This window comes from Botrytis porri (genome assembly GCF_014898465.1).
Source record: "Botrytis porri strain MUCL 3234 chromosome Unknown BPOR_007, whole genome shotgun sequence".
In the NCBI taxonomy this organism is placed as follows: Eukaryota; Fungi; Ascomycota; class Leotiomycetes; order Helotiales; family Sclerotiniaceae; genus Botrytis; species Botrytis porri.
This window is the reverse complement of record NW_024066081.1, coordinates 1,005,470-1,026,733: the sequence shown is the minus strand read 5'-3', so window position 1 is coordinate 1,026,733 and position 21,264 is coordinate 1,005,470. Positions and strand designations below refer to the sequence as shown.

General features: G+C 43.9%; 5 protein-coding genes across 5 annotated transcripts; 2 read left to right on the top strand and 3 right to left on the bottom strand.

Moving 5' to 3' along the window:
* Nucleotides 1-128: 128 nt before the first annotated feature.
* On the top strand, nt 129-1,929 carry EAF01_005637 (uncharacterized protein). Its single transcript, XM_038913891.1, has 4 exons — nt 129-579; nt 680-1,135; nt 1,185-1,499; nt 1,556-1,929. Exons 1-4 carry the CDS (start codon nt 274-276, stop codon nt 1,616-1,618), a joined length of 1,140 nt encoding a protein of 379 aa, XP_038770340.1. The 5' UTR covers nt 129-273; the 3' UTR covers nt 1,619-1,929.
* Nucleotides 1,930-2,145: 216 nt separating this feature from the next.
* EAF01_005636 (uncharacterized protein) lies at nt 2,146-4,074 on the bottom strand (the record flags this gene model as incomplete). Its single annotated transcript, XM_038913890.1, has 1 exon — nt 2,146-4,074. One exon carries the CDS (start codon nt 4,072-4,074, stop codon nt 2,146-2,148), a length of 1,929 nt encoding a protein of 642 aa, XP_038770339.1.
* Nucleotides 4,075-4,657: 583 nt separating this feature from the next.
* EAF01_005635 (uncharacterized protein) lies at nt 4,658-12,280 on the top strand (the record flags this gene model as incomplete). The annotated part of the gene is made up of 5 exons (XM_038913889.1): nt 4,658-5,068; nt 5,698-7,812; nt 7,863-9,485; nt 9,543-9,747; nt 10,371-12,280. The coding sequence occupies 5 exons, from the start codon at nt 4,658-4,660 to the stop codon at nt 12,278-12,280; spliced, it is 6,264 nt and encodes a 2,087-aa protein (XP_038770338.1).
* A 1,306-nt stretch (nt 12,281-13,586) lies between these two features.
* EAF01_005634 (uncharacterized protein) lies at nt 13,587-15,444 on the bottom strand (the record flags this gene model as incomplete). Its single annotated transcript, XM_038913888.1, has 4 exons — nt 13,587-14,445; nt 14,501-14,755; nt 14,847-15,062; nt 15,299-15,444. 4 exons carry the CDS (start codon nt 15,442-15,444, stop codon nt 13,587-13,589), a joined length of 1,476 nt encoding a protein of 491 aa, XP_038770337.1.
* Nucleotides 15,445-16,458: 1,014 nt separating this feature from the next.
* On the bottom strand, nt 16,459-20,802 carry EAF01_005633 (uncharacterized protein; the record flags this gene model as incomplete). Its single annotated transcript, XM_038913887.1, has 7 exons — nt 16,459-16,583; nt 16,689-16,930; nt 16,990-17,104; nt 17,149-17,366; nt 17,416-18,075; nt 18,132-18,170; nt 18,224-20,802. The coding sequence occupies 7 exons, from the start codon at nt 20,800-20,802 to the stop codon at nt 16,459-16,461; spliced, it is 3,978 nt and encodes a 1,325-aa protein (XP_038770336.1).
* Between the last annotated feature and the right edge of the window lie 462 nt (nt 20,803-21,264).

Genomic DNA, 21,264 nt, shown 5'->3' with positions numbered 1-21,264 from the left:
GAGGAAAATGAGATAGCATGGAGTGAAGTTCAAACCCACAGCTACCCCTGTCAAAATATCTTGGCGCTCGCGTCCAAACGCGACGTACAGCAGCATTAAAGTAGCAAATTGGTAAATTCCACTAAAACCACAACCACCTTTCATTCACCTCACCTACTTTTCGCCATTTCAAGGATTGAAAATTAATCTTTCAACCAAAAGTCTAGCATTGCACAACCAAAATCCAGGTTGCCTGCTGGCTCTCCCTCCATCCCACTACTCCCCACAATCAACATGGCGGATACACTGCATAATGCTCCTATCGTTTTAGATAATGGTTCCGGTACGATTCGAGCTGGGTTCGCTGGTGACGATCTGCCAAAATGTTACTTTCCCTCGTTCGTTGGGAGGCCAAAACATTTGCGAGTTCTGGCGGGTGCCTTGGAAGGAGATGTGTTTATTGGACAAAGAGCGCAAGAATTAAGAGGACTGCTAAAGATTAAATATCCACTGGAACACGGCATAGTCACAGATTGGGATGACATGGAGAGGATATGGGAATATGTTTATGGAGAAGGTCTCAAGACCTTGAGCGAAGAGGTGAGTTCTTTAGTTCAGGTCTAAAGTGGAGTTGTTTGCTATTGCTTCATATCTGGCAAGTTAAGCAGTAGTAGGTAGATCACTGATACTACTCATGCAGCATCCCGTTTTATTAACAGAACCACCCCTCAACCCCCGAAGTAATCGAGATACGGCTGCACAAATTCTATTCGAAACCTTCAACGTCCCCGCTCTATACACTTCAATTCAGGCTGTCCTTTCACTGTACGCATCGGGGCGAACGACTGGAATAGTGCTTGATGCCGGAGATGGAGTCTCACATGCAGTCCCAGTATACGAAGGTTTTGCTATGCCAAGCTCAATACGAAGGATAGATGTGGCTGGACGAGATGTTACAGAATACATGCAAACTTTATTACGGAAAGCTGGATACGTTTTCCATACTAGCGCAGAGAAGGAAGTGGTGAGAATGATCAAGGAGAAAGTAAGCTATGTTGCAGGAGATCCAAAACGTGAAGAAAAGGAATGGTCTGGTGCAAAGCTGGGGGATGGAAAGGTTGTCGAATACGCATTACCTGATGGTAATAAGATCAAGGTAAGGAATCTGCCATTGATATACATTGACGGCGCTGACTAGTTCACAGATTGGAGCAGAAAGATTTAGAGCACCTGAGATTCTGTTTGATCCCGAGATTATTGGTTTGGAATACCCAGGTATCCATCAGATTGTAGTGGACGCAATCAATCGCACAGACTTGGACCTTAGAAAGTCTCTATTTGGGAACATTGTTTTGTCCGGTGGCAGCACTTTAACCAAAGGTTTTGGAGACAGATTACTTCACGAAGTACAACGATTAGCAGTTAAGGATATGAGAATCAAGATCTTTGCTCCACCAGAGAGAAAATACTCAACCTGGATTGGTGGTAGTATCTTGGCTGGTCTGAGCACATTTAGAAAGGTATGTTTCAAGATCCCTCAAGTCTTCTGGCGTAAGATTACTAACTCATATTGTAGATGTGGGTAAGCATTGATGACTGGCATGAGAATCCCGATATCATTCATACGAAATTTACATAATAAACTCCTGACTCTATCCGCGCTTGTGGCACTCCCAACTCCCCGTCCATCGGCCATTCATCGTCCAAATTCAAATAATAATCGAGTCAAGCCAAACATCCGCTTCCTCGGTCCAAAACTCCACGCAGAATCTTCTTCTACCACATCTTCCACTTTAGCGTGGTTTAATCTGCATATGACCTACCATGCATTCGGCGGCGTATGCAATCTTGTTTGCAGGAATGGAGCTTGGACTCGTTGCTTATATTTATGGATGTACAGCTATGCTACCTGTATGAGAAAAGATAGACTAAATTCATGATACCCATTACTGAAACGTTCATTTCATTGTGCTATAATTAGCAATGTGATATGTGACAATATGATCATTTTGTAAGTCAATGGCGCAGTTAGCACCATAAGAGATTCGTACAAGCCCTTCATTTGTAGGTGGTATCTAAACTTTTATATTACTCGCTCTAGCTCTGAGTACCTGTTTTCTACAGAAGTTGCGAGATTGTGTCAACCAACTCATTTAATTATACATTTCAGAAGATCTTATTTTCCTCCAACTCTTCCGATTCCTTTTCAACTTCCTGAACTGCTTCCTCGACAGTCTTGCGAGTTGTTTGTCTCATGAACGCATCACATAACATGCCAGTTGCTACACTAACATTCAAACTATCGAGTCTGCCACGATTACCTGCACCCTTGATCGAAAGATGCACATCCGCATGATCTCTCAAAGCTTTGCGTAGACCTTCGCCTTCGCCTCCAACCATCAAGATACAAGGATCATCTCGTAAGGGATCTTCAAGGTCGTGGGTCCAGACGAGTTCTTGCGAGGTGGGAGGCCACATGTGTCGCGAATCTGCTTTTCGAGGAGCGGGTGGTGCGACTGCTGCGTAGACTTTCCAGCCGGCGGCTTGGGAATCTTTGATGAAGCCGCCGGGTTTGTTTACGGAGAAGATCTCGATGTTTTCGGCGGCGCCGGCAGAGGCTTTGAAGACGACGGGGGTGAAGGAGGCGCTGTTGCGGGTGGAGATCGCGACGGCGGTTACGCCCATGAATAGTGCTGTGCGTAGAATGGCGCCGAGGTTTTGGGGATCTTCGATGCTGTCTAAGAGAAGAATGAGGGGTTTGCGACCAGTGGAATCTTTGACGACTTTGATGATGGTGTCGTTGCCGTTGACTTCGATTTCTTCGCGGGATTGGTGGTCGGGAGTGAGTTTAATGGCGAAGCTATCATCCTGGTCGATTATTGAGCCGAGACTTATGAGTGGGAGGCGGGGCAGAGGAGAAACTTCGAGTATGTATCCGTTGTGTGGACGTCCTTGGCTCATCTTGTCTAGGGTTCGTAGCCAATCGTGTCCTCTTACTATAGCAACTTCAACTCCTTTCTTTTGAGCTAACTTTGCTATAGCACCGTCTCGCTCTGCATTTTGGCGATCTTCGCCCTTGAGAATGTAAAGTTTGTAGAGCTTTCTGCTTCTTTTGCGTCGCGCGTTCAAGGCGGCTTCGACGACAGATGTTCCGTAAAGGAATTCAGAAGCTGGTGTCGTGTATGGGATGGTGATAGGCATCTTTTGAGCAAAGGTAGAACTTATTTTGGGTGGCGAAAAACTAGAACGCGATTCCGATAAAGGTTCTGAGGGAGGCTCCGAACGAGGAGATTCTGTAGATTTCTCAGATCTGATGGCTTTGGTAACTAGTCTTTCTTCGCGGGAAGGGTATTTTGAAGGGTATGCATGACCCTTGCTCCATTTTGTTGAGCTATCACGCCCTGCCTCGAAGGACTTGCTCGTTCTTTCAGGTTTTGAGTAAGATTTTGGCTCATCCCGCAAACTATTGTCACGAGGTTTGCGCTCATAATTCTTGTCGTCGAAACGGCGTCTTTCTGGAAGTTCTTGAGATCTGTTGAAAGATCTCTTTTCATAACCAGAGCTTTCGCCCCGGGCCTCGAAAGAATCATAAGATTTCTTCTCGTAACTAGATTTGCTACCTCGTGATTCGTTGTACCTGTCAGAAGATTCTCCTCCATACGAAGTTTTGGCCCGAAATTTCTGTGAATTCTCAGGTTTTCCCTCCTTGTAGTATTCCCTCCCCTGACGATTTCCGAAGGGAGAAGGTGACTTATACTCTGACTTCAATGCATCTTCCCGATCACCGCCCTTGAATCGTGTACGCATAGATTTAGTCTTGCTTCCGAAGTCATCGCCGAAGCCCCTATCCTGCCGGGGCTTTGAATATGAATTCGATCCAGGAATCTGAAACCCTCGGCTACCACCATCATCGACTCGACTGGGACGAGCTTTATCCTTCCCTCTAAACCCAACTCCTTTAGACTTTCGAAGCCCACGGTTTATGCCAGAATTGATCGAAGCATATCTTACAAAGCAAGAAGATGAATATAATGGTTGAAGAATATAACCTACTCTTTGAGAAGCTTTTGCTCCTGTTAAAAGTATTGCACTCATTGCATTGATAGTGCCATGATGATATTTCCACATCAATTCTGGTAATAGAAGAAAATTGAGCTAGGAAATTTTAATGGCGGAACATACCGAAGCCGACCACAAGTACGGGTCTCGGGGGTTTAATCCTGGCGTTCATCGACGCGTTGCGTTTTATTATCAGATTCACTTAAATTTATCTTCAATTTGTGAATTCAGGATTGGTCAACATCAGTGAATGTAGGCGTCTCTTTAGATTTCTTTTCTCTTTCGCGCACATTTCTTTCCTTTTGAATTAGCCGTATTTCCTTTTTCTGTTCGCACCCTACAACAAACTTTATAATATGATTCTACCGCGTCAAACGGCCGGTTAACAGTCAAAAACTACCAAATTTACAAAGATCTTTTTGAAAGTTAAATCGCAGGCAACGTTTGATCACCAATATTTTGTCTACTACTTTTAATCTTAGGTACTATACCTCTCTTACTCTATACTGTGTATTCTAATTTAATTCAACTAGGAAACTAAGAATTTCTTTAGCCAAAACCCACGAGTGCGCCAGTCGGTCTTAAACAGGCAAACGAATCCTGCAAGTCTACGAGCAATATGGCTCAACTCAGCCGTGTTGCTGGTAGTGATGAGTCGGAAACCGATTCGGTCGAGTCATTGAATCCTCAAAATTCTCGTAAGCCCACTACAGAACCAAATCGAAATCCCGTTCCTGCATTGGCGCATCAAATTGGAGAGCCTGTCCAAGATTCGATTGAAACAAATGACAATGTAGATGAGGTCGGAGATGACATTGCAATGGATGACGAAGATGAACCGGCGGAAAAAGTGGAAGACGCAGATGAAGACGCAGATAACACAATCGTCGTCATGGTTCCGGGACCTAGGAACCCCGAGGAATACGTTCCATATCAAGACGACACAGTATGTTCGGTACTTGAGGAGATAAACGGTTTGGACGGCGAGACATTGTATCGAGTAGAATACGAAGATGAGAGACAGGAGACTGTAAGTTGAGATTTTTTTTTTGCTTCAGATAAACACCCAGCTCTCGACAGATACTGTGATACCACCCTGTACCCAATTGTACTTTCAACAGTCACCAGAATGTTTGGCTTTTCCAATTTATGCGCACAAAACTAAGTGGCCATCCCACCCTGAAGCATTTGACCTCCTTCCAAAAGAAGGTCAGATTAAGTGGCAAACACAAATTTTGCTACACTACTTCTACCCTTCACGCCGTTGACTTCAACCTTGATTTCGCCACGGAGCTTGACAGGTTTGATAACTTTACTCTTGCCTATTATTGCTAGGATCGGCAAAATTTCAAGTAGTTCTTGTAGTTGAGTTTGCCATGCCCATCTTTGGACTTCAGTTAATCACAATAAAATACTTTTATTGAGGTCAACCTCGATCTATCATATATTTGTCCACCTGCCCATCTCCTTTACTTGAGTCAAAAGTCACTTCTTCAGCCATTTCCAGTATCGATAGAGCCATCTGAGCTTCCCGTAGTGGGCGGCAGCAGTGAACTGCACGTATGTATATTGATGAAGACTTTCTTCATGTTATCTCATAAGTCTTTGCACAAGAGGGTATCACTTTTAGAGTCAAACTCTGACTAAACAAAATCACAGATCACGCTCAATAGGCTATTCCACCTTCCAAATGGCAACAACTCTTTGAACGAGTTCAATAGCAGAGAAGGCTCAGAGGCGATTACGGTTGATAATCCATCAAATTCTAGTCGGAGCATGTCTTCCAGAGCTGGCAAACGCACTCGCCGCCAACTAACTAACAACAACTTTGTCGACATCAGCACCATTCAGCTAAGCTCTGACGATGACAACCTCCCGAAGAATGAAAAGAAAAAGCGTCGTCTTGTCAACAACATGTCAACTGCTGAAATTGAAAAGGCACGACGAAGTACTCGTGCTGGTAGTCGACAGTCTTCGCGACCCATCCTCGATGATGATGAGGACGATGAGGATGACTCGCAATCGGGACCTGTTTTCTCAAATGGCCATGGATCTCGAAAATCAGGACGTACTGCAACAAGATCTGCTGCTCCCAGGAAAGCAAACACTCTCGCTAATTACATGGAAGAAGACGAAGAAGAAGAGGACGAGCTTGCCGGTGATTTGCAAGTCGAATCTGAAGGAAGCGAAATTGCATATGCTATACCCAAGAGACGACGTGCAAGTAGCGCTCTAGCCTCGAAGCCTGAAAAGCGTGGACGTCCACAAACCCATGGTATCAAATCTGATTATAATTCTAAGTTGTCTAAAGAGCTCCCGTCTCGTATATCGAGGCGTGGAAATAAAACTGGAAAAAATATGGAAGAAGTTGACATCGATGAAGAAGTTTATGCCGATGAAGTAGCTGAGAAAGCCGCACCTAAAGTCATAAGCATTCGAGAGATCTATCGACCAATATCCGCGAAGTCTTCCTTTGCTTTGGTCCATGATCAAGACTGCGATGTTTGCGGTGGAACCGGCAAGAATTCCAATAAAGGACGAAGTGAACTCATTTACTGTCAAGGATGCTCTTCGTCAATACATAGAATTTGTCTAGGATATCGGGCAGGTCGGGACCATATGGTCACTAAAGTTGGCCACGAACATTTCGTCATGCAGTGTCGACGCTGTATCGGTCTGTCCGTCAAGAAAGATCCTCTCGCCCCTCACCTTGGTGCTTGTAGTAGCTGCCATGAACCTGGAGCATCATGTGCTGCATTTTCCGTCAAGAAAACCGCGAAGCAGGAAGAAAAGTTGAGGGAGGAAAATGACGGCGATGACCCAGTCACCACTGTCCGCGAAGATCTTGTCAATAATCCAGAAAATGTTCTATTTCGATGCCGAGAATGCCAGCGTGGATTCCATTTTGAGCATTTACCATCACGTTCCAAACAAAAGGTCATCCTTAAGAGCACGGAAGAGACGCGTCTAAAAAGAATTCAAGAATATACTAAGGATTGGCAGTGCAAGGAATGCTATCAGTCTACTGCTAAAATACAAACTCTGGTTGCGTGGAGACTATTAGACCCCAAGTCTTACAAGAATGGCAGTGAATTCCATGATTATCGCGAAGATGAGAAGGAATATCTCATCAAGTGGGTAGGTAAATCTTATTTTCAATGCTCTTGGATGCCTGGCGCCTGGGTTTGGGGTGTTGCAGCAGCTACAATGCGGAAAGCTTTCATTCGCAGAGATGAAGGTGCTAATTTGTTACCAAAATGGACCAGTGAAGAGGCAATTTCGGAGGAATACCTGCGAATGGAGATTGTTTTTGATGTCGAATACGACATGTCCTTTAGACCAAAGTCCGAGGAACATGACAAGGCTCATATCAACGACGTTGTCCAGGTTCTAGTCAAATTCAGAGGATTGACCTATGATGAATCTGTTTGGGAGGAACCTCCATCCCCAGAGGAAGCTGATCGCTGGAGTGACTTCGTCTCAGCTTACAACGAATATGTTATGGGCAAGTACTTCAAGCAATCTCCAGCAAGCGCTGTAAAGGAGCGTATTGATGCATTTCGTTCTCTGGACTTCGAGAAGAAGGTTGTACTGAAGACACAGCCTGATTCGTTGGTCGGTGGCGAGATGATGAAACATCAAATGGAAGGCCTGAACTGGCTACTATTTAACTTCCATCGACAAAAGAACGTTATTCTGGCTGATGAAATGGGTCTTGGCAAAACGATTCAAATTGTCGCCTTGATCGCGTCACTTGTGAAGGACAAACCAAAGGTAAGTGCTAAAAAATCTTCGACTGACCCTGCCTGCTAATGTTTCATCAGTGCTCCCCTTTTCTTGTCGTTACACCAAACTCAACTTGTCCCAATTGGCGTCGAGAAATCAAAAAATGGGCACCTGACCTTCGGGTTGTTGCATACTATGGTGCTAGATCTGCTCGAGAAATGGCCATGAAGTATGAAATGTATCCCAATGAGTGTTCCGATCTCCGTGCTGATATCGTGGTAACTTCATATGAGGCACCAGTCGACGACTCCAGCAAAGGCTTTTTCAAGAAAGTCAAATGGGCTGGTATGATCGTGGACGAGGGCCAACGACTGAAGAATGATGAAAATCTTCTCTATGGTGCTTTGAAAGCCTTGAAAATACCATTTCAGGTTCTCCTTTCTGGTACACCATTGCAGAATAACAAGCGTGAACTTTTCAACCTTCTGCAGTTCTTAGATAACTCGATTGACGCCGCGAAGTTGGACGAAAAGTATGCTGAGCTAACAAAGGACAATCTGCCCGAACTTCATGAGCTTATCCGACCATTCTTTCTCAGGCGTACCAAGTTACAAGTGTTGAAGTTCTTGCCCCCCATGTCACAAACGATCATACCTGTTTCTATGAGCTCCTTACAGAAACAGCTTTACAAATCAATCTTAGCAAAGAACCCAGAGTTGATCAAATCAATCATCGGAAAATCAGAAAGGGCCCTCCGCCCCACAGAAAGAGGAAATCTCAACAACATTTTGATGCAACTGCGTAAATGTCTCTGTCATCCTTTCTTGTACAGTTCTGCTATCGAGGAGACTTCATTGAGTCCTGAAGCCCTTCATCGAAATCTAATCGATGCCTCCTCTAAATTTCAATTATTGGAAATCATGCTTCCGAAGCTGCAAGCTCGAGGACACAGAGTTCTAATCTTCAGTCAATTTCTAGAGCAACTTAATCTCGTCGAAGACTTTTTGAATGGTCTTCAACTTCCTTTCAAGCGTTTAGACGGTACCGTTAGTACGCTTGAGAAGCAAAAGCGCATCGATGCATTCAATGCACCCAACTCGGAACTTTTTGCGTTTCTACTTTCGACCAAAGCTGGTGGTGTCGGAATTAATCTGGCGACTGCAGATACCGTTATAATCATGGATCCTGACTTCAATCCTCACCAGGATATTCAAGCTCTCTCTCGAGCTCATCGTATCGGTCAAAAGAAAAAGGTACTTGTCTTCCAACTAGTGACTAAAGATAGTGCGGAAGAGCAAATCGTACAAGTTGGTCGTAAAAAGATGGCTCTCGATCAAGCTCTTATCGAAAGTATAGATGTGAAGGATGAAGCAGGGGACAATCTTGAGGCGATTCTTAGACACGGCGCTGAAGCGGTTCTTCTTGACGACAATAGCAAAGATATTTACTACGATCCAGCATCAGTGGACGAACTTCTCGATCGATCTCAGGTCGAGAATACTACTAATGATGATGGCACCGCAGAATCTCAATTCTCACATGCTCGTGTGTGGATCAAAGACAAGGGAGATATGGTAGATGATTTCGGAGACACAGAAGACGAACCGGCTGCTCCAAAGGCGCTATTATGGGATGCTATATTAAAACAGCGTGCGGCAGATGCAGCCCTTGAAGCTGCTAAGAACATGCAAGCATTTGGCCGTGGAAAGCGCGCCCGACAGGTAAGTCACATGCCAGTCATCTTAAAATAGTCAACAAGTATTTTACTAACTAGTTAGACCGTTGAATACGAAAAGTCACATCCTGAGCTAATGGATCTGGACGACCCCGAAGGCTCGCCACGGAGAGATGGTCGCCGTACTCGAAAATCTGACAGCGATGACGAGTTTGGCGGAAATGCTGCCAAGGAGTCCGATGCTGAGTCCGACGCCGATGAAGTCACCAACGCCCAAGAACTGGAAGCAGAACACTCAAGCTTCAAAGGTACGAAATCTAAAAAGCGTATAAACGCACGTCCACTTTCCAATGAATCAAAACGCAAAATGAACACTCAAGGAGGTGCTCAATCAGGTCTCAGATCACTCACTCTCATGTTGCCATCTCCCCAAAAAATTGGTAAGCAGGAACGTAGCTCTAAGATTCAGCCAGATAGCTCTGTGATGAAAAGGCCAGACAGCTCTGCATTTGAAACAACAACAACAGTTAGCAACAAGAATCTTTCCGTGAAATCAATTCGCAGTAAAGATAGGAAGCATAACAGGGATATCTGATCGTCATTGTGATCATTCACTATGGATGGTCGTCAATAAATGGTGCATTCGCGCATTTCAGGCGTCATTAAGAAGCGAGCGCTTCTGTGAAAGAGTATCGAGGCAATCCTGCCGGTCAAGCCAATGTTTCAGATAGAACCACTTATTAAGTGTTCATGCGTTCTAGATGAAGGCAAAATACCACATCGAATGAATTGCTTAATTCTGCAATGCTATCTCCGGATTCTGTCAAGGAACAGAATTCTCCAAGACACTATTTATAATTTTCCCCTTCTTCTCGTGGTTTCTTTGCAGTGATCGATAATTTGGGTTACCAATCCCGCTAACTATAAGCAGATGACAACCGTATTAGAGACCCAAAACCAACGATCTCACTTAATGATATGTACGCAGACTATGGAAGTTGGATAAAAGTGATCAATGACAACCAGCGTGTCTTTGTCAACACTCGACAGATACAAGACTGGGTTGATACCGGCCACAATTTCCTCGAAATTTGTAAGATCAATATGAAAGGATATGTACCGTTGAATCCAAATAAGCTCAGTCTCGAGGATAAAGCTAGGCTCGATCTCGAGCAAGAATTTGAGTATCTGCTAGAGGCTATTCGAGAAGACCTCGATCAACCACTATGGTGGTACAGTCAAGAAGAACCAAAGGCTCGACAATTTTGGCAAGAACTCTCTCCACAATTGATGGAAGGAGAACACCAATTGCACCAAGACGCCGCACAATGGGCACAAGCGAGAAATCAATTAGTACCACCACAGGATAATCGTGCTTTAAACTACTCACGACAGCTACAGGAATATCAACGACGATCAGAAGAATGGCTTCATCAGGGTAGCACTCTCATCGAACGTCACAATGATCTCAAACAATACTGCGAACCAGAGTCACAGAAGCGAGAAGATCCAACATCGCGATATGGTATACTTTGTAGCGAAATACGAAAGTTAAGAGTGTTCTGTGACAGTGAAAGAAAAAGACTTGAGGAGCTGGTGCGGCCATCCGAGAACAATTCAGGGAAGTACATCGAAGAAAATCGTCAAGTGGAAGGAACGTCTACGGCTCCAGATCCTCAAAAATCAACAATCCAACGTTATGAACAACAAGAACCTCCCAACAGCGAGACGAGGAAGCGAGCACCCTACAAGAAACGCAAAACGGCCGAAAGCGAAGCAGCCGACACCTCTATCAGAGACCAACTCGTAGAAGCCGGAACCCCTCTTGTGAAAGAGCTCGAAAATGATTTTGCATATCTGGTCAACAATCCACTTAGTCTGCCGATTCATGACAGCAATCAAAGGTACTACGAGGAACTCAAAGACTACGTGCAACAAATTGAAAAGCGGGTACAGAGATTACAGTACTGTCAAGAAGCTTTCGACCAACAATTTCGAATTTATAGACCGCGTGACGCAGAACGAGCCAGACGTGATTTGGCTTACAAGAAGCGGAAAATAGCAGAGAAAAAGTCGGGTGTCAAGTATTTTCCTACTGAGGACTACCCAGCACACATACAACAACTTGATCAACAGCTACGAGAAAACACAGAAAGCCAGCTACAGGCCATGAACCACGCCGTCGGACTGTTGAAAGCAGAGGAACTTAATCGATCGGAGCAAAGCTTCCACAAAGCCCCATATCCAGGAAGTGCACGAGGAGTCGCGGGACCTTTCTATCAAGAAACGCCTTCTAGAATACCAGCAGAGGGTATTCATAGAATGCCTTTGCCAGTAGAGGGTATTCATAGAATGCATATGCCACTTAGCGATCTACAAACTCCGCCATCACATGGCAAAGAGTTGTCTAGAATGCCTACACCACTTGCCTCGCCATCTGGTCAACATGCAAGAGATCCTATCCAGCTTGGTTCAGAGCTCAGTGTATCAAACAGATCAAGTCCAACTAGTCGATTGGTTCCAGCCATTGAGATCCCCGTGAAACGTAAACGAGGTCGCCCTCCTGGATCTACGTCATATCAGCGGACTTCCTTGTCATCAATGCCACCAATCCTTCCAAGTCCATCTCGACCTCAGGTACAGTCTTGTCCAGACTGTCATTTTGTCTACTCGAAGTTGATACCTGCATGTCCCCACCATGCTCCTACTGCAAAGATTCGTCTAATGCTCGACAATTTGAAAGGTATCAAAGATGATTCTCAGCAAGTAGCAGCTGCAAATAAATTGTTAAAAGAAGCATTGGCATCAAAAGCTGCTTCTCAAGCATCCCTTCGAAAGTAAAAAGATCTTGGGTATTGCTCCCGCTCCCTCTATCGGTCGTTAAAACCAGATGGTCTTTATTTCCACTCGGTTACATACGACTGTTTGGGTTGACAACGCCCTTCTTCATCACATACCACAATCGAACACAACGCTTGTCAATAATGCGCTATTCGACGAAATTGCCTACTTTCTGCATTAGAGGAGGATACGATAACGGTCTAGAGGAATGGAACATCTTAATTTCTTTGAACTTTCATTGGATGTTCTATAGGATTCTAGAGACAGATAGACTGAGCGATCAGATGGTGTTTAGAGATATTGAGATAATGGTAGCGGATTCATACATGATTTATCTAGATCTCGCGCAAAGCATTTTCCTTCAGGAATTTTTGTGCGGCCTGGATAAAGAGGAGATGATTTGAGAGGAGGAAAGGAGCACATTGACTCGAGCATTAGTTAGATGGTTGTGCAAAACCAACCAATATGAATAGAAAGAATGTAAATTATAAGAATTCAATAAAATATCAAAACAGCAGAGTACTAACAGTGCGAACGAGATGGTGATCACAATTTGGACAGCTACTGCTGGTCAATAGGCAAGTGCACTTGCGTTGGGTGCAACGAGATGTTGTGAAAGGTGTAATCATTATGTTTCTTGAGAGGAATACTCATCATGTTTTAAAATTTCCCGCTTGGGGTGTTCGAAAGGATAGACTGCGGACCAATAATTTACGATCCTGAACATATATTGATGCTGGCTTGCTTTCAACTATGAGAGCATAACACAGCTGTCTGACAGCAGTCCGGTTTCCGGACGCTAAGGCCCCACTGGGGGTATGTGAAGAAGTCTTCACATTTTCGCTAGAAGCTAATAGTAGATAAGCTTTTCTCGAAAAAAGAGAATATGGAATGATCGTCGATGACCTAGTCTGCTTCTGTTGTAGAATCATATGCTATTGCTATCACCAATACCACTAATCCACCCCATTGCTATCAGCACAGTATGCTATTGAAATCCTAATGCAATAAACAGTATCTTTCATTACCCAGTATCGAGATCTTTCCTATTCACTTTGCCTAGGTATCTGACAAAGTATTGCTTCTCCTGTGTTAACTTTTCGAGATCTGTATAAACACTTCGTCCGGTTTCGAAACTTCTGGATCATCTTAATACCTGCGTGGAATCGTGGCTTTGAATGGGGACATCCATCAACCTCATGAATTAGAACTCGGAGAGTCAAGTCAAAACCGCAGAAGACTCCGCAATGCAGTCTACTCAAGTACCTTAAGCCAGAACAAATCCCCCCACAAACAGACCGCTAATTTATTCAACCATCTCAACATCATCTCCGGCATCTTTAATACCATTAACCCTCTGTTTTTCGCTCTCGTCTCTTGACATTTCTCCACGTTCATTGTTTGCGAAAAGGCTGGAGGTATTATCGAAATCGAAATCGAGATTGCTAGGACCAGGTCTGTCGACTCGAGCTTTTTTGTTCTCTCTCTCGTGATTTTCTCCACTTGTGTAATTACCATATACACCCCGGATTTCTCCATCTCCGCTGGCGGTATTTCCACCATCTACTCCCATGGGGCCAGATGCACCACCAGCTACATCATTATGCGGCGCAAGAGTCGAAGGACTCGGAAAGTACGGCGGCGGACGATTGGTACCTGTATTATGCGATGCTTGATTAAGATGACCAGCCCAAAAGCTAGAATGTGCATCAACGGACATAGAAGGATAATGCGGACGATACACATCATGTCTTCTAGGTGGTCCCTCTGCTGGAATCTGAGCTCGGTGTTTGGGAGATCCGAAATCCATGGTGTTGGTGTTGGTGTTGGTGTTGTTGTTGTTGGTACGGGTAGAGCTAGATCTGGATCCGTGACTCGAGTGCGATTTGTCGGAGCTGTGAGTGTACTTGGTGTGCGTGCCGCTGAAGGGAGGATTGAAGTTGAATTGGGAGTGAGGGGTCGCGGGACGATGGGTCTCGGCGTCGTGGATAGCGTTGGGGCTGTGATTGCTGAAGAGACCTCCATCGTCGCGGGATGTGGGTGAGGTATATGCTTCTTGGGTGGTGTTGGTGTTGGTGTTGGTGCCACTTGCACGTGTAGAGTCTGAGAAAGAGCGAGAGTTGTTGGAGGACCAGGGGACTGTATGTCCGGGGTCGACTTCAATCCTATGAGTTGTGTTAGTTCGTGCTCGTGATGTGTATAAGGGGATGGGAGATATACTTAGCCTCAGGCTTCCAATCATCATCATCAGAGAATTCATCATCGCTGCGCGAATCAAACATATCATAAAGAACATGATTGACCGTCTTTCGACCTGGAGCCGGTTGTTCCTTCTCAACCATCTTCTCCTCATCCTCAATCTTTACTCTAGGTGGTCTATTATTCTTCGTCTCTTCTTGCCACTCTCTGATCTGAGATTCTCTCTCCTTGTGACTATCATCATCATGATTATCAGCCTCAAGATTCAAGTGTCTCCTATCACATACCTAGTTAGTCACAGTCAAAACTTTACAGTTAAAGTTTTGCTGGTAAGTTTGGAATTCACAAGAGCAAATAGAAAACATACCTATCTTCACCAGCACTGATATTGGCCTCCATACTATCAGTTCTCTGACGAGATTTACCGCGATTCTTAAGTTCCCAGCTCTCCCAACGCTTCTTGGGATCATCGGGATCGCGTTCGAACTCGTAGTAGTGACGTGTGCGATGGGAGCCATGGCGGAAGATGCGGCCGTCTTCGAGTTTACTGCCGGATTTGAGGAAGCAGAGGTTAGGGCTTGTTCTGTGGGAGAAACATTTGTTAGTTTTTGTGTTTGTGAGAAGGTTAGGAGAGTCGGATGAGAGACTCATGAACAAGAGATAAATGGGAGATCTGAAGTCATCTCTGAGATGGAAGTGCATGCATGCTGTATACTCCGAAGAATTTGCCAAGACCAAGACAAGAAAGCAAATTCAAGAGATCTGCACATCCAAACCGATCAAAATATCAAGAAAAGTAAACCTGCAAACTCTACTTACCTGATTGTATAAAGACCAGGAATCTTCTTAGGGCATAGATTCCTATCTTCCTGCTTGAGAGTATGTTGAATATGATCAAAACAAATACTTTTGATCATGATCTTGCAATTGCAAGCAGTGTAGGTGATGAGAGTATCTACACACATCTTGGTCGAATTGTAGATTGTTAATGTTATGAGCTTTATCTTCAAGTAGTAGGATAAAATTGAGTCTTGAAGGTCGAGTCAGAATAAATAAGGGGTGAAGAGGTAGATTTTGGAAAGTCGGGTTTTAAGCTGAGAAGAACCAAAAGTGAAAATAAAAGTTGTTTAAAGACTTCTTTCTGTATTGAAAGATTCAGTTTGATTTCAGAAATAGATAAAAACAACTTTTCTTAAGTATAGATGTTGTTTATATCTAGGATGGAAAAGGTTGAGAATTTCTTCAGAGAAATTCGAAAGAAGCTTACTTTTTTCTTTGTTGTGCGAGAATTGGAAATTGAAAATAGGATTACCTTTTTGTGGCAGAAGAGATTACGAGGGAACTTTCTGGAACTATGAACATCTATAGCGGCATGATTGTTTATTCACTGGGCTAAAATAAAGACTTTTTGTCTATTCTATCTTATCAGATGATAGCAGAGAAGTGTGTATGCTGGAATTGGTGAATGAGGTTGTCGAATTTTGGATCAGAGCTTCATGATGGTGAATATTGACTTCAAAGGATTAGAGCATTATGCTGATCTTTATGTTATTTAGCAATGTCATTCATGTTTTGGACAAGCATAGTAGAAGTCTTAGAGCACCAGTTTCTTCCAGAGGGCTATAGCATGGTACAATTCACGGGCTGCGAATAATGCAATTGAAAAAATCTAGCCACTTCACAGCTTCCCATTATAGCTTACAACCTTATAGTTTAGAGCGAATATAGTCACAATGATTCGATCCACAGCAAGTACATTGACATCAATCAAAATGAAATATTGCTATTGCTAAGTCCACAGATCAAGAATATGCCTCGCTCTTTGATTCTAGAATGACAAGAAGTATTTGTCCTAAGATCCTGCTAACCACTAAAACCACCAAATAACTTCCTTAGAGGCGAAATCCACGCAAATAAAATACCTAGATACTCCAACAAATTCCTGTTCCCAAATCACTAGCCAATGCTCACTCCCTTTCTCAATCAGACGTCAAATCAATAGCTGTCTCGATATTGCTCCCTGCCATAACTGCATCATTGTGCTGGACTACCGCTGACAAATTTTTATTGAACGACTGGAATTGTTGTTCAGTTCCGAAAACCCCTACAGCTATGTTATTAAATTCAAGGTTCCAGTGATGCAGTGATGTTCTGCTCCGCCACGTAATTGTAGACGAGAGAAATTAAGATAGGCCGGAAAAGGACTTACCTCTGCTTTGCGATCGGCTACCACCTTCCATCTTCCTATAAGCATTTTTCTCTGATCTATATCCCGCAAGTCCTTGATTGTCGCTCATATTGCTCGAAATCTGGTCGTCAACATCAATTCTTCCACCAACAAGCATGCCTACCATCCCTTCGACTCTGGCATTGCCGGTGTTACCGACTTGTTGTCTCTGTCCCTCAAAGTTTCTAGCATCTTGCTTTCGAAGCCATTCTTCTCGAGCAGAACTTCACGATTTATTAGCGAACATCCAAAGCATCTATTCGATAAATGACTAGTATCTTACATAGTCTTCGCTTGACGCGTGAGTCTCGGCTTTCTAGTTTGCTCCTTCTCGGCATGCGTACCAGCTTCGTTGCTCAAATTTGACTGAGTCATACCTAACGTGTATCTAGTAAGCTCTGCATTATTCTCCTTTAGTCAGACTTAAATAAAAGATACGCACCTGATGGTAGATACTCCGACAGATCTTCATCACTGTCAGCTTGTTCTTGACCATTAGTCAATGTGCTATTCCTGGTACCCGAGCCAGCTGATCGAGGTTGTTTGTATTCATCGCTGACGACGAATGCAGCAAGCTTTCTTTCGCGAAACTCGAATTCCGATTCATTTGGTAGTTTCGGGAATTGTGCCTGAAACGAGAGGTGGAAAGTCTCGGGGATTCTATTCTAATGTCAGCTTGTGTTTCAATCAAGTTTGGCGAAAACGTTACAATATCTGTCTATGTTCTCGTCGATTAGTCTTAGTAAGTATGTCCTGAGCTTCGAAGTCAATGTCGATCCATGATTTGCGTACAGAGCTTTGGGCCTGGGGTTTATTATTGCTAGACATCTCATCTTTCGAAGTTATTGGTTCAGAATACTGGGAATTATCCTTTCGCTTGTCTTGGTCCTGTTTGTTTTCGACTTGTAGTTTGGCAGCGTCAGCCTTCTCAAGACCCGTGGCATATTCCATACTCGGAATGAGTCCTGAATAATATAGGGTCCTCAATCTCTGGTTACGTGCCCGTTCGCTCTCAACAGCCATCTTATTTTCGCCAGACTTTCTCTTCTTGGCAGACATGCGTGGAGAATGATCAAGATATTGAACGTCTCTCTTTCGCTTTTGTTGTACTTTAATATCGGCATCTTCATCTACATCCAAAATATCTCCCATTGTCTGATCTCCAAGAGAAGTGCTGATCAGTTCCTGTTGGTTACTTGTAGCTTCTGCACGACCATTGTGATTCAAAAGATCGGAAACGTCATCATCCCGGTTTTGCTCTTTGAATGATTTGCGATGATTGAGCTTCTTCTGCTTCTCGGCTTCACGAACTCGTTTCTCTTCTAGAGTTTTCGCTGAACGTTCAAGTTTCCTGAGCTGCTCGCCAAATCTTTAAATCGTTAGTTAAAGCAAGAATGGTACAAGGAGGGGTATTTTTGTTCCTACTTTCGATTAACACTTTTTAGTATCTTTTCTTGAGCTTGTCTAATAGAATATATCAGTATTTGAAGTTTTCTGAATTAAGAGGTCATTTGTACCGGTGCTCCTCTCCATTATATTCAACGTCCTCAGAATAATTTTCTACGCCTTCAGCGACAACGCATGTCCTGATTTGATCGAGGAGTTTCTGTAAGCGGCGATCTACCAATTTTGCTACAATAATCCAACTATCACGGGCCACATTTTGTTGCTGAAACGGGACATCCTGCACAAACCTCTCCTTCATGTCTTGATCATGTAGCATGTTTGCCAACAGTATGGTCTTACGCTTCCTCGTGAGTAGATGGGGTAATTCTGATTTCAGCGAGAGGCGAGAGGTATTCGCAGGTGAAATTTCGTTTCGAGGAAGAGACCCGTGTTCAACAGATTTCTCCTCAAAATCATTGTCCTCGTCGACTTTCTTTTGACGTAGCTGCTTGACTACTTTATCACTTCCTTGTGGGCTATTTGTGACCGCTTTGCCAGGAGCAGCAATGGTTTCATAGAACTTACTATACTTCCTATCAACCTTGGCTTTTTCCGCCATCCACATCTCCCGAGCGGTATCCTGCTGAGAAATCGTGAAGTCCTGTAAGAAAGCATCAAGCTGACTGAAATCATGGAGAAAATCTCGCTCGTTTCTGTTGCCTGGTATCTTTGACTGCTCTTCAATTTCTTGGAGCTTTCTGATTGCCTTTCTTTGGAAATTTTGCTGTGAATGATCTGGTTCCTGTGTAAAAACACTGAATTGTCTCTGAGTCTGTACATTATCCTGAGTTTTCTGTTCCCGCTCAAGAGCTTGGGGTTCATCTTGTTCGATTTTACTAAGACTCGAACATGGATGAAATTCAGGGTTTGCAGATTTCGCTTGAGATCTTTCCACTTGGCGTAGCTCAAGAGGTGTCAGATCTCCTCTGCATGCAGGATCTAAAACGACATGTGGAGCTGCTTGCGGTCTTAAAGCTTGGTGCAAAGTTTCATAGGAATCTTTAGGTGTAGAGTTCGATGCCTCATTATGATCTGTCATTTGGACCTTTTCTAGAGGGCGTTTAGAAGGAGTGTAGTTGTTAAATCTGAAGTTCCTATCATCAGACTCCGGTAAAGTATTGTTGTACTCTTGAGAAACGACATATTCCGGTACACCATTCCATGGTTTACTTAAAGTGTTGGTAGACGAGTTATTATCCTCTCGGCTAGGAGTTTGTACACTGACATGTTGGAAGCCATCCTGAACAGACAGACGAGATTCATGTACTTGATCCTTCGATTTCTTTTCCCGCAGGACAACTCCTTGTTCGTAGGCATTGTGCGAGAATTTGTTTCTCTTCTGATCATTTACCCTCTCGCACTGGTCTTGCGAGCTTTCACTTGCAGCAACAAGAGCTGAAGAAGTTTCCAACGAAGCAGGAATTTGTAAAGTTACTTGGCTTGCGTCCTGGTCGTGGATATTCTTATCATGGGTGGCAGTAGCGGCAGCCGGACCCATCGAATTTTGTTGATAATTTCCCGGCGGGATTCCGATATTCTTCTTCTCCAGTTCCTGTTTCTCCTTTAGAATCTGTGCTTTTTGCCAGACAGGCATTAACTTCGGCCCAAGTGGAATAGTTGAACGCATCCCCGTAGATGCAGCTGATTGTTCTCCTGATTGAATTTCCTGCCTATTCTTTCTCCCTCTACGCAGTCGCTCTGCCTTCCGAACTGGCATAGCCTTTGGACCGGTTGGAAATATTGATGGGGTTTGAATAGTGGCAGCCGATGATGACAGCGCATTTTGTTGACTCTTAAGGTTGGTATCAATCGTCAGCTGTCTTCCATGTTCAGCCTGGTTGATTTGTGGAACTGAAGCTTTCCTCTGGTATTGTGGCTGACTAACGCTCGAATTCTGATGACCATCCACAGCGGCTTCTTTCTGGTCTTTCAATCGTCTCCACTCGACTACAGCATCACCAATAGTTCCAACATGACGGTTTGTCGAGGTATGTCGTGGACGGAGCTTCTGACCTTTTGGTCTCGTTAAATTGTGCTCGGTCGAAAACATTTCGCTTTTGTCCAGTTGGACCTCTTCGTAAGTTTGACTCATCTCAGAAGACTGGATTTCTCCTGAAATCATCGGATCTTGAACGTTAGTGGGCTTTCGAATCTTGCGACTCTGCCACGTAACCATTCCCTTCTCTGCCAACGTGACCCAATCCTTGTCTCTCCAATCTACCTGTTTATTGTCTCCATCCCACTCACGATCACTCCATGCTTGCGCACTAGGATCATATTCATCTGGAACATTGCGATCTCCTCCTCTCAGTAACATATCCACATTGGTGCAGTTGTCCCATTCTCTGCCGCGAAATTGAAATTTTACTGCAGATCCGGGATTCATGCTACAGTTAACACTTCCGACAAAATCACCTCCCCACATCCTCTTACAAATAGTGTTGAAAGCTTGCGGATTGATTTTGCAATTACATCTCGAACCGCCGACGTTGATATGCTCGGATTTCAAGTTGGGACATTTGAGGGCCGAAAGAACTCGATCTTGTGGAATGGTAAGTTCATTGTTATTGGATGATTCGTCGGAGCAAATTAATAAGTGAGTATATTGACCCCAACACTCATCATAAGTAGTGATCCTGAATATACACATCTTGATGATGGTGTACTCCAGTCGTGGTTGTTGTGTTTGTTCCGTTTGTTGTTGAGGAATAAACAAATTTTGACGAGAAGTTTACTTCATGTTTATTTCAGCCTCGCGATCTGAACGGCGCTAAGCAGAATAAGAATCAAACCCGGTGTAAAGTGAATTTCAGTTATGGCTGGCTGTAAGCGGAGTGATGATTAGAGTGAAGTTTCGAAAAAGTGAAGTCAAGAAGTTATTAGTTATCACCTGATTGTTTGGCGACCACAAAATAAACAATTTTTACTCGAGAGCCTTCTCAAATCATCCCCAGAGCGCTATGAAGGCAAATCCTTGTGACCTATCTTGAAACTAGACTCTTGAGTGATCTTTGGATTTTCACGTTTCTATCAACTTAACAAAGGTTCATAAGCTCATCTTCTTGAGAAGTCAACTTCTTCGCCTCGTGCAGCACCTTCCAAGGCAATTATA

Bases quoted from the DNA above. Each gene is read 5' to 3' on its own strand.
- EAF01_005637 (XM_038913891.1), top strand. From the start codon at position 274: ATGGCGGATACACTGCATAATGCTCCTATCGTTTTAGATAATGGTTCC. The intron at 1,136-1,184 runs GTAAGGAATCTG...ACTAGTTCACAG, and splicing joins CTGATGGTAATAAGATCAAG to ATTGGAGCAGAAAGATTTAG. The intron at 1,500-1,555 runs GTATGTTTCAAG...CTCATATTGTAG, and splicing joins GTCTGAGCACATTTAGAAAG to ATGTGGGTAAGCATTGATGA.